We start from the raw sequence: 13,327 nt of genomic DNA, 5'->3' as shown, positions 1-13,327 counted from the left end.
GTACTCTATAAGAGCTGAGTCCAGCATTTTTGTGAGGATTATAGTGCCAGTGTTTTTTGTCACAAAAATTAATGAGGCCGCTTTGCAGCTTGTTGGCCCGCTGGCTGTCCCCTGCCTCCTTTCCTTTCAGCGATGCTAATCAATAATTTACCTGGCAGCACATATCAATGGCACCTCCTCCCTTTTCCGTCGCCCTCGAATGCTTGCTCTATTCCGCAGGCTAAGCGGAATTCTCATTGCAAGAGATTCTGGTCAAAGCAGATCTTTTTTTTAATAGTTTTGAATGTGCTAGACAGGTGCTGTCAGATATTCGGACCATTTTGAGTTTAGGGGCTTGAACACGCTGACACCTTGAGAAACTGTCCAGGTTAAAATCGGCATACACTCTATAAATTTGTGCCCTCCCTGCTCTTGTCTTCCACCCGTCGGGCACCATGTCAGCAACCAGCAGTGACCAGCTGCACAAATCAACTGTATCCATCTATTCTGTGAGTACCAACTTCGGACTCACTCTGCAACACATTTTCTCCTAGGACTTGGGAGCTGAAGCTCACATCTAAATGCACGTTTTTTTGTTGGTGCAGAATCTGATGGAACACTTTAACCCCGGCCTTCAGAAGCTTGTTGCCTTGGGCAACAGTTATGTCCAAGCTTTCCAGGGTAAGTATTTGTGTGGAAATCAACATAAATTGTAGTTATATACTGTTGTTTACGCAACAATTGAAAACACTTCAGGTTTTTCTACTCACACTAAGGAAATGCTCAGTATATTTTATTGATAGTTGTAGATATATGCTTTCGATATTTTTTTTAATTGAAAACGTTTTTTGTGTGGTTTTCCAGCATTGGCTGTTTGTAGTGAGGCCTACTTCAGCGCTGTAGCCAAGATGGGTGACCAAGCAATTCACACGCTATCATCTCGCTCTCTTGGTGAGTTATTATGAGATTAAGTAACCGTCATGTCATGTTATTTGTATAGCCCTTAATCACAAAAAGTCACAAAGCGCTGCACAAACTAAAGACTACTATTACGCCACTGACATCAACAAAATCCTTGTCAAAATGTGGAAGGCTTATGCGAGCAAATGAGTTCCCTCGAGTATTTTTCACTAGTGTCACTTTCGCTATGACTGCCAGGACCTTTTTTTTTTCATTCTCACCTGATGGGTTCCTCTAATGAGAGCGCACGTGCCTCTGGTCCTTTAGATAACTTGAGAAGGTCAGCCTCACCGCAGCATGAAGAGTGGTCCTGTTGAGTGACGTCCGTTAATTCATTATTGAGGAGGAACCTTTCAGGAGTGCTCACTCATTGAGTCACGATCTACACTACCCGTGTTATTATCATCACTAGATTGCTTTTGGGAGTTTAAATTTTACAGAAGGCCATTGATAGGCATGTAGGGCCCTTCAATGGCTGCCTCTGGCTATCGATGTGTGATTGTGTGAATGAGTAAAGTGTGAAGTACATTGTGAAGCGCTTTGGAGGTCTTCAGTGACTGATTAAAAGCACTACAATCCATCTACCATTCACATTAGTTGGATAACATGTTTTCATTCGTACCTTCTTAAAAAAATAATGCATGCAATTCATCATTCTGAACGCACCCTTTAGAACAAGTGGGGGAAAGGTTTTCAGTACTTAACAAAAAAAAACATTACTAAATTCAAATTGGAACAAAATAAACAAACAGCTACCATAATTTCTGGATTCTAAGGTGCACCCAAAAACAAACAAAATCAGGTTTAAAATATCAGGTGCGCCTTATGTACCAGTAGTATACTACCGTATTTGGGCAAACACGGCTTAACAAAAGCGCCAACTTTTAATAACTAGATCACAAGTGATACAGACGACATAAGAAAAGGCGTTCGATTTTATTTGTCCTGAAAGACATAAATAAACAAAAAGTCAGATTTATAATCAGATACACCAAAGAGCTGTGTCCCTCATCATGTTTTTTTGCATTCATGTATATTTCAGGACAACTTTTTATTTTCTGCATTCTCTAACATTGGTTTCTGGCACCGTAAGTAAAAATAGTGTGATGATGAAATCAATTTGAATGCCTTTTTGTATGTCATCTGTATCACTAGCGTTCTAGTGGCCAGGTTTTGGCTGTCATAGCCGCTCCCGTTGCATACAATATTATTCGATCAGCTCATTTTTTCCACTCATCAATCATTGCACTAAAATATACCATACGTTTGTAAATTGTGCAACAGTTATACACAAATAAATATGTAATCTCTTTCGGAAGTTTTAATTTTATGCTACATATATATGAAAAATATATGACAAAAGACTAGTTTTTGGGTGGTGCGCCTTAAAATTTGCTTAAAAAACATTTTTAAGAAACCAATTGTCAAAGCAAAACTATTGTTATTAGAAACAATAACAATTACTATAAACTTGAATAAAGGAAAGCATGTTTTTTTCTAAAACGGTGAAAGTGGTATAGTATCAGAATTCATCTGGGCCTGTTTCAGGGGATGTCCTGATCCAGATATCTGAGACACAACGGAGACTCACTGCTGAGATGGAGGGAGTGGTCAGTACACATAAGAAAAAGAAAAATTCTCAAATTAACTTATCATGAAATCTGATTTTTTTTCTCCTATATGACGGAAATCTATCAACTTCCACTGCTTTGTTCTCTCTTATGCAGTTCCGATGGTTCCAAGTGGAGGTATTGCAAGCCATGGAAAAAAAAGTCAAGCTGGACGAGGAGTATATTGATGTAAAGCTTAAAAAAGTCCAAGTAGAAAAGTGAAAAAGTGTTGGGTTTTTTTCATGATCACCAGATGGTTTTTTTGGTCTGATACAGGGTAGTCGGCGAGTGTATGAACTGGAGGTGAGGAACCAGGCGGAGGCTTTGGAAAAACAATTAAGACGTGGTGCTTTCAGGGACTCTCTGGTACCCCCACTCTTTCACAATCTTTTTTGTGCATTATGTTAATCCAATTTACATGAGAAGAAACACATGTATTTTATGTGTTACAAGGAGAGCAGTGATTACATGCAGTACTTGAAGACGAGCCAGCAAAAGATCCTGAAGGAAGAGGAGAGGAGATACCGTTTCTTGGCAGAGAAACATTGCAGTCTGACCCAGTCTCTTTTATTCCTAGTTAACAAGGTATAAGCACACCTCCACACACAAAAACCACAACTTTAGATGAAGCAAAAGTTTTAATGTTCTCAGGGCAAAGTTAATCTAATGCTTCTCGAAAACTATTTGTCAAAGTCACAAACAAGCAAGGGCATGGCATTATTAAGCAAACAGCTGCAGGCCTTTTTCATCTTATTGCTTTTTGATCAGGCCAGAATTTAATGAGGTGAAAACCTTTCTGATCTGTATTCAGACAGGCGTAACTCTCCAGCAAAAAGCAGAGGGTTGGAAGGACAAAGTCAATGAAACCAGAGTTTCCCGATCTCAAACTCCCACCAATTTGGACCAAGAGGCACAGGTACTTATCGTTTAGAGTTAAACACAAAGTCGACATTCTATTCAATGTAAGACGACAGGAGAATTTAAACTAAAATAAAAGACCAAACTATGTAAAATCCTTATTTGACGTTTTTGCAGCTGCGAGGCTCCGTGAGTTCTCTCCTGCAGACGGTAGCCAGAGATGACGACATGTCCTGGGCCAGGCGCGAACAACAGGCGCTGGGCAAGGTGCCCTCACGAGGTGGGCGTCTGGCTTTTTTTGTAGCCAATTATCTAAACACTGGGCTTATCTTTGGAATGGTTGCATTGTAGCCTATTAATAATATGAGTTGCCAAGACAGCAGGCATTTGTGTTTGCTAGTTTGTATAATCAGAGTTCTCTCGGGAGAACATCCTAAAATGTTCTATCAAGGCTTTGCATTTGCCAAAAGTTAGGCTGCAACTAACCATTATTTTAACAATTGATGAATCAGTCGATTATCCATCCAATATCTGCCCCGCTTATCCTCAGTAGGGTCGCGGGGGTGCTGGAGCCCATCCCAGCTATCTTCGGGCAATGGTCAGGGGACACCCTGATCTGGTTGCCGGGCAATTGCAGGGCACACACAGACAGACAACTCACTCGCTTATTCACACCCAGGGATAATTTGGACCGGCCAATTAACCTGACGTGCATGTTTTTGGAATGTGGGAGGAAACACGGGAAGGAAGCACGGGGAGAACATGCAAACTCCACACAGGAGATTCGATTTCATGATCTCAGAACTGTGCCGCACACGCGCTAACCACTGCGCCGCCGTGATACCCAATCGGTCGATTATTTAATCGATTAATCAAGGAATCGGATTGTTAAAAAACACAATTTTAACTTCCTTTTCTATTCAAATAGTTTTGGACAGATGGAAAAATAGTGCACAACACAACACAATATTCTATAAAATAAAACAATTAAAAATCAAGGAGTTGTTCAAATAGTCTAACAAAAAAAAACAGGTTACATTGGAGGAGAATGCGAGTACGTCATCTTATTGTAAATTTTGTGTTTTTAAAGAGCACTTCGAGTTGCATTAATGTGTCGGAAATGTACTGTATGAATACATTTGGATTGAGATAACATTTTGGATCAAATAAGAAACGCCCTCTGCTGGACCAAAGCACTACCACGCATTAGTCGCTGGATCAATAGGAAATTCAATTCAATTTAAATTTGAGTTGAATGAATGTGATGAGTGCCGCATAAATTGCGCGACACAACAAATCGATGATGAAATTCTTTGCCAAGGCTTTAATTATCGATTTTATTGATTTGTTGTTGCAGCCCTAAATTTGATGGATCTTAATATAAATAATAATAATCAATGGGTAGTGTTTGGTTAGCGCGTGTGCGGCACAGTTCTGCGATTGGCTGGCAACCAGTTCAGGGAGTCCCCTGCCCACTGCCCGGAGATGGCTGAGATGGGCTCCAGCCCCCCCCGCGACCCTAATGAGGATAAGCGGTACGGCTAATGAGATGAGATGAGATGGGTAGTGTTTCAAATTGTTTAGTGACTATACAACACAAGAAATAAAATGATTGGTTCAAAAACCTTGAATTTTTTGTGTCAATCATTTTTTCAATATAATCATGCTCCCAGTGAAGTATTTTCGCCTTCCAATTTTCAGCATTGTATTTGTTTACTGGTGTTAACTATTCCAGTCACTGTCTAAGGGTGGTATGAGTTTACTTGTGTTAAGCAAGCAGCTCCCTCTAGATCACAGGTGTCAAACAGGCGGCCCGCGGGCCGGATCAGGCCCGCTAAGGGATTGAATCCGGCCCGCGAGACAACACTCAGAGAAGCGCAAGAGAAAAACAAGCTGCAGGTTGAAATATGTCAACATGATGTTGCCAAAGGCAGGTGCCTCTCACAAAGGCACTGTACTTTTATTTATTCCTCTCTCTCTCTATCTCTCTCTCTCTCTCTCTCTTTCTTTTTTTTCTTTTCATTTCTCTTCTTTCTTTCTTTCTCTTCTTTTTTTCTCTTCTTTCTTTTCTTTCCCTTCTTTCTTTCTCTTCTTGCTTTCTCTTCTTTATTTTTTTTCTCTTCTTTATTTTCTTTTTTTCTCTTCTTTCATTCTCTTCTTTCATTATCTTCTTTCTCTTCTTTTTTATTTCTCTTATTTCTTTCTCTTTCTTTCTCTTCTGTTCTCTTCTCTTCTCTTTAATCTACTAGTCTGGCCCCCGAGAGAATGTTTGTTCTATCGTGTGGCCCCCGAGTTAAAATGAGTTTGACACCCCTGCTCTAGATGGAGGTAAAAGAATCACTAAATCCGAAGGTAATATTTTTAATCAGTCATTTTTTTAAGTGGTGTTAGTTGTCTTTGACTTTTAGATACAATACATTTGTATTCAGCATTTATTTTTTTGCTATGTTTCGCTTATTTTGTGCGCTAAAGCACAAGAAAGAATTTGTACTACAAAGACTGTCTTAAAGTGACCAAACCGCATACATTTTTTTGCCCAGCCTTTCGCAAGGTTTTTGGTTTTCAGGTACCCAAGCAGTAAGATGGTGAAGGCTTTAGTTAAGGCTTTCAAAATATCTTGACATCCAAGTATTCAACAAAATGCTCGTTTATATGATATCTTTATGCATTTTTGGCCATATTCTAACATCAATATTGTATTCTTTTTTAAAATGAAGACCTTTTTTCTCCTCACTAACAGGCGCTATATAATACACACTTGCCTGTAAACCTCCCTTTATTTGATTTGAATAAATTTATTTTGCAGAGCAACATTATCAGCATACTGATATGTGCACCAGTGGCATAATCATCTGCCTTATTTTAATACTGTTAAATTATAGACGGTATTTATCCAAAATCACTAAATCGTCCCATATGTTCAACGTTGCTGATTTCGAAAGCGCAGCGCTGCCCCCTGCTGGTTGAAAGCATGTATGCAATGTGGAGTGAGCTAATACACCTGGTACAGATCATGGGAAAACGTTTTTCATCATGTGTTATAGTCAGTGTAGGGCGCATTACTAAAAAAAAAAAAAATAAAAGAAATAAGTTACAGCTACTCATTACTTCGTTTAAAACATTGATTGCTTTATCCCCCGGATTACTGACACCAAAAACATAACGCCTTACTCCAAAATACCAACTTAGTTATAAAGGGTCATTAGTTCTTGCATAGATGCCAAACACCTTAAGTGATTTAAAATGAATAGAAGAAAAACGTGTACACCAACCTGTGGAAGCGATGAAGCCTTCATATTTCTTGGCTTGTACAAGTGAGAGCCTGCAAACTAACCGTTGACACAATTTATTTCTATTTTGTCTATGGGCTTTCAACCACCTAAATATTTGCTCCTCCATTTCTGAGTACTGTCCAAGATTTTTTCTTTGTTTCCAGGCATGGTGTATTGCGCAAATAGTCTACAAATAAAAAGACCAAAATTCAGACGTTTGCCCCATTATATTCCCCTTAATTTGTCTTTCCTGGCTAAGCCACGCACCCGTCCCCACGTGTTGCCTACCATTCACTACTTGTGACACCCAATGAACTATGCACATATAAGCTGACTTCCTGATTTCTATATTCTATTGTATAGTAAGTTCAGCTTAAATGTGAATATATATATATACATATATATATCAATCATTAAGTCGGGCCGGTCGGGCTTCTCTCTCGCCTTTTTTTTTCCCCTTAAAGGAGGATTTACACAGCATGCACTTTTTTTTACGCAATTAATTATTTAAATAAGGAAAATGCTTGCCACACTATCAGTTTAACTCAAAATCACAAAATCCATAGAAATTGTCCTCCTCGTGTTGGGGTAAAAGACGCGTGTTTCCTGCTTCCACCTCCCTCACGTCAGACGTAATTTCTGCTTCTTGCCAATAGCTTACAAGCTTTACAAACTTTCTGCTTTTTGGCTAAATCTTACACTATTTGCCGCTTGTAATCTGCAGAATTTTATTTTTCTTTTCGGTGCCATTTTATTAAGTTTAACTTTTGTTCGCTGCACATCACCGAGATGCGCACTTCGGCGTCAAACTGTTCATTTTGCGCGTGCCCACTTGATTTGAGGAACTCAGCCCTAAGTAAACCCCAAGATGGGTAGCTCAGCTGAAACGCACCATTCGCCGCTGAAGTACGCAGCCGGAGTAAAGTTTTGTGTTTACTTTAGCAGCAAATTAAAGCTTCGTGTTTATTTCGGGCTCGTTTATCAAATCATGTTAATGCGTTGGGTTCGGGCAGGGTTGGATTTATATACCTGTGACTCGGATCGGGTCGGGCTGATTTTTTTTTAGGCCCAATCTGACCTCTGCTTAGATGCAAGCATATATGGCAGGGAGAATTTCTACATGAGGGGAAAGTCAGCGCTGCACTTGAGACGCACCTCCACGTATGTTTTCAGTTATATTTTGTAGATATGTAAATATAAACACTCTCCAGGTTTTGCCTTATGAGTTGAGGGATTTATGTGACAATGTCAGTGGGGCAAGTGAACTCAACAATCAGAGGACTTTATGATTAAAGATCTGCATCTAAAGAATAGTGGAGTTACGGAGCAATGCACCAAGTGATCACTACAGTAGAGTTACAAAATGTTATTATAATGCCTTACAGTTCTCGTTACTGAGAAAAGTAATTGTGCAATTTCCTCTGTCCTCTCTAAAAAACCTAGCACCATCACCCCTCCCCAGTCGCTCCCGCTCAAGCTCGGTAGGTGAATCTCTCGGTCTTGGTGGAGGCCGTCCGATGAAGGCCTTGGTGTCCCACCCTGGCTCATCCAACCCCAAGCTTCTGCCTTTCAACCGGGGGGAAGAGATCACCGTCCTGGTCCTGGAACCACGCAACGGCTGGTTATACGGTCGTACTGATACCAGTTTACGGTATGCTTTGTGGCTTGGTTTGTTGGAATTGTCTTATTGATCATTCAATTTATTTCAGGCAGGGCTGGTTCCCTGCTGCCTATGTGGGCCCAATTGATGATCCTGACAGGTGATATTATTTACGCACCTTTTGTTCTCATTTTCTTAAACGGTTCAAATCTCTGATTATCCTTAAATTTTTAGTGGTGATTCTCTCAGAAGTAGCAGCGTGAACAGCTTGCTCGACCCAGGCGACACCCAAAATGGCCAATCAGAGAGCAGGAATTACGGTGATATTCCTCCCCCGGCCACGCCCAACCGGAGAGCATCTGTCGACTTCCGGCCCGTCTCTCCCCTTCCTGAAAAGAAAGCCGAGCAAACGGTGGAGACAAAACCTATTCCCACCAAACCCATATCTGAGGTACCGCTTCCTCCACCACCTCCGCCTCCTCTTCCAAACAACTTGATTCCCCAACGGGGCTCAGCAGATTTTCGACCGGTTTCACTTTCCCCTGACGCACAGGTAATAAATGAAAAATCCTCAGTACTTAACAATCATTTTCCACAGAGAGTGATTGAGTTCCTTTTTTGTAGACTTTATCACCCAACGGTCCGGAAGACAACCCTCTATTTCCGAGGTAATTCAATTGACAATGCTGGCTTTTGTGACTCCCACTAGCATTCTATGATTGTCGATGGAACACTAACCAATTTGAAGTTCTTAACTGAATTTAAGAATGTGAAATACGCTAAGGTAGGACAGAGTCATATGTGCAAGTTATTTATATATATATATATATATATATATATATATATATATATATATAAATACCGCACCCATATCCCCCTAGTGGGTGGTGGCTAGAGTCATTTCTGACTCTTTTTTTTTTTTTACTCACCTTTTGTTTTCATTCTCTGAAACGATTCAGGGAAAAAATGTGCAAGATAACTCTGGAAATATTCGACAAAATTGCTGTTTCAGTCAAACAAGTAGAGATGAGCTCCCAGTCATTTTCAGGCATGTAAAATAGAATCATTACAATCACCATTGTTATCAACACTATAGCCAGGTTTTAAAATCGTTTTGGCTGTTTTTTAAACATACACTGAGGTGCAAGTTGCACGTAAAAACTTTTTAACTGTCGCCAAACATTTCTAAGAGTTCTATTAGTAGACGGCACGATTTGATTCAGGCATGTAAAACATACAGCCTGCAGGCCGGATTTGGCTCGTTGGACGATTTAACCAAGCTAGCCATAAATTTGTATGTCAATAAAATGAGTCTAGATCATTTCTAGCAAATTTATGATTTTTTATGTTAATAAATGAAAACCAAGTGCTCTCTCCAGCCGCTTAAGCCTAGTGAGTTGTTTCAATGCCAACCATAAAAATATTTTTTCTCCATTGTGAATAATGTAATTGTTCGGTTTTGAGAACAAATCTTCTGTCATCTGTGATTATAATATATCGGGTAGATTTCTAAAGTAGGCTGAATGATAAAGCATGATACTGAAAAACAAAGCTAAAAAATTGCAGTTTCATTTTTTTTACTGATCCGGCTCAGAACAGAAAGTCTGGATCTGCCCCCAGAGCCAAACTGAGTTTGACATCCCTGATCTACCCATCCATCCATTATTTGCAACGCTTATCCTCAGTCGGGCCACAGGAGTGCTGGAGCCCATCCCAGCTATTTTCGGGCAGTGGGCAGGGGACACCCTGAACTGGTTGCAAGCCACTTGCAGGGCACAGAGAGACATACAACCACTCGCTCATTCACACCGGGGGATATTTTGTGGGAAGAAATTGCAGTGCCCGGAGGAAACCTACGCAAGCACGGGGAGAACATGCAAACTCCACACAGGGAGGCTGCGGTAGCTGAACTTGAACCCTGAACCTCCGCACTGTGGGCTAACCACCCAGTTGCAGGGCGCACAGACAACTCACTTGCTCATTCACACCTAGGGACAATTTGGACCGGCCAATCCACCTGAAATGCATGTTTTTGGAATTTCGGAGGAAACCGGAGTGCCCAGAGCAAACCCACGCAAGTACGGGGGGAACATGCAAACTCCACACAGAAAGGCTGGTAGCTGGATTTGATCCCATGACCTCAGAACTGTGCCGCGGAAGCACTAACCACTCATCCGCCGTGTTGCCCTTGACAAGAACACCATACTATTACCAAATCCAATCCTGGATCGATTGTTTTTATTATTTTAAAAATACATCTATTTGGTTTCAAATCCAGCTCCAGACATCCTGTGCGGAGTTTGTATGTTCTCCCCGTGCTTGCGTGGGTTTCCTCCGGGCACTCCGGTTTCCTCCCACATTCCAAAAACATGCATTTCAGGTGAATTGGCCGGTCCAAATTGTCCCTAGGTGTGAATGAGCGAGTGAGTTGTCTGTCTCCGTGTGCCCTGCGATTGGCTGGCAACCAGTTCAGGGTGTCCCATGCCCACTGCCCGATGATTGCTGGGATGGGCTCCAGCAACCCCGCGACCCTACTGAGGATAAGCGGTGTAGCTGATGAGATGAGATGAGATCTATTTGGTAAATTCAAATTCATGTTGCTTCTCCTTCAAGCATCTTTATCCTTATTCAATTTCAGGATTACCACCATGTTGGTATTTCTTCTTTATTATTCTTGTAGTTCTTTCATTGGTGTCTACTTGCCTCCACACACAAGGAAGCCTTGGGCAGATGCTCATATGTATGGTAGTTGCACATGATGCATCAATCACAGCGGCTTTTTAGCTTAGTGAAAAACGTTTACCCCCAGAACCAGCATATTATAGTCACTGTCTGTTTTTTTTTTTTTTCTAAAACCACACTCGACCACATCTAGGTCCACATTGAAACAAAATGGACCTTTGAAGACAAATCATGTGCAGGGTTTTATGTTTCCAAGCATGCATGCGTGAACATAAACAAGAATAAACGCTGCAAGGGATCGTGTGACATTTTCCACCATCCTCTCATTTTCAGAGGCACAAACCCGTTCGCAACTGTGAAGCTCCGCCCCACCAAAACCGATGACCGATCTGCTCCTCGCATCCACTGACTGCTACCAGGCCAGGTTCAGGGTTTGTATGTGAAGTAGCAGTGATGAGACAAAACTATGAGAAATGTATTATCATATTTAGACAGGTGTTGTTAGGTAGGCTCATTCTTCAGTGTCACTCTTGTAGGATACAGTGTGCCCTCAATATTCATTAGGGATGCACAACAATTATTTAACAGATCACGACAAAATGGGATGTCATACATATTGGACTGCAAACAAAATACACCAGATAACTGAATCTTATAGTGTGGCTCCAAGTGACCAATCAGCTCACACAACTTCTTAGTAGTGAGTGCAGTCTGTTTGGTTTTGTTTCTAGGATGTTTTTTGGGGCACTCCTTCATGTGAGTATGCGCTACAAGGCTGATTTCATTAGGATTGACAGCTCCGTGCTTAGTATGCAAACAAGTGTCTTAAAAGGATTACAAAATACCCTTTTTTTTCAATTAGGCACCACATTCAGTGTTCCTCCCTTCAATTATGCAGATTTGTTTCAAAACATTCCGTATGCCACAGATCTCGAGGTATTATAGTAGACAGTTCAATGTCATATCCCTTAGAGCTGTGATGTCACCGGATGACGACAAGAACAAGAACCATGGCGCACCCTGTTGACGGGGATTTTAGTGATCAGCAAATGCATTGCGCTCACTCCCGCTTGGAATAATTGGAACTTTGCTTACCGTGTCACTGGTGAACTTCTGACTGTTTTGTCCGAGTTGTGTGCTTTGATTTTCAAAAGCTGCGTGCGGTAAGTCTACCTGCTGTTTTGTACAGCGTGCGTTCCCTTTTTGCCTTTGTCTTCTCATAGGTGTGTGATTGTGACTCGTCCTTCCTTGTTACTCGCTGCATGTTTTGCAATTAATTTGATATTGTCCAGATAGCTCCCCGTTAGCGTGCGGGCTCCAGAAGGCTTCCAATTTGTTGGGTCTAGTTTAGTGCTGTTAGCAGTCGGCTAGCTGGCTTGCCTGTCGTGCTTATTGTTTTTTATCTCCCGGTTAAGTACGTGTTTGTACCCTGTAGTTTTTTTGTCGCTGGCACGTGGTCATCCTGGCTGCTTACTGCATATTTTTGGTCAGCCAACCTCCCCTTTGTTCCGCTGATTGGTCCCGGTCAGCCATCTTTAGCACCCAGCTGGCCTGCCTTGTCCCGGCTGGTTTAGCCCCTGTTAGCTTTCAGTGTGTTATTTTTGCCAGTTCGCCCCATTTTGGCTGCTCGTCATTTTTTTTTACCTTTGCTGATCCCACGTGCGACACAAGGATTAGGCATTCGCACAAAAACTAACAAAACTTGCCCTAAAACACTCAAATCCTCTTCGACTAGTTAAGATGTAAACCAATAGGGTGACAGGCTTGCTAGGGTGCTGGTGTGCTTCACATGACGTCAGAGCTTAGTAGGTCAAAGACGAGAAAGACTGTCTTCAAAATGCATTACCTTGGAAAATAATTGGAATATACCAATGACATATATACATAGTGAGTGAGAGAGAGACAGACAGAGAGAAAGAGAGAGAGGAGGAGATATATTCAGGGCAGTTCACACCTCAAATGTCAATCATCGGGCTTGGGCTGTCAGACTTCTCTCTTTGCATCAAGTACGTACTGCTTTTATGGTTTACGGTTTACGACGGCGCAGAGTCGGCCAAAATTCTGAGTCCTCACAGATAACATACGAAAATGTGCTTGCTTCGGGCTCGGGCCATTAAATCATTTGTTTGGCTCAGGCTGGGTCGGGCTTTAATACCGTAGACCGTTTACAGAGCGGGAAGGGGACATGAACAGCATGCCAGGATTCACTTATATGCACTGGGTTGCCGGGTAGAACTCTGGGACCAGCAAGCTCGGGTCGGATCGGGCTGGTTTTTTGGGCCCGATTTTACCTCTAACTAAACATTCATCCAACGATACTTAAAGTATTTGTTGTGCATGTTTTAATGTTTTTTTTTACTTCTTTG

The 13,327-nt window shown here is 41.5% G+C and overlaps 1 protein-coding gene across 1 annotated transcript; it reads left to right on the top strand.

The window, feature by feature from the left end:
- Positions 1 to 434: 434 nt before the first annotated feature.
- baiap2l2b (BAR/IMD domain containing adaptor protein 2 like 2b) lies at positions 435 to 12,943 on the top strand. The gene is given in 13 exon segments (XM_088343086.1): positions 435 to 660; positions 844 to 930; positions 2,488 to 2,549; positions 2,667 to 2,738; positions 2,826 to 2,915; positions 3,003 to 3,134; positions 3,361 to 3,465; positions 3,585 to 3,687; positions 8,123 to 8,330; positions 8,389 to 8,439; positions 8,514 to 8,832; positions 8,904 to 8,947; positions 11,295 to 12,943. Coding segments are annotated over 13 exon segments (1,575 nt in total). The 3' UTR covers positions 11,371 to 12,943.
- Positions 12,944 to 13,327: the final 384 nt, after the last annotated feature.

Source organism: Urocampus carinirostris, chromosome 8 (assembly GCF_059441175.1).
Source record: "Urocampus carinirostris isolate Australia breed hairy pipefish chromosome 8, RoL_Ucar_1.0, whole genome shotgun sequence".
NCBI classification, from domain to species: Eukaryota; Metazoa; Chordata; class Actinopteri; order Syngnathiformes; family Syngnathidae; genus Urocampus; species Urocampus carinirostris.
Note: the sequence above shows the minus strand (reverse complement) of the source record. Positions and strands in the feature narration are given on the sequence as shown.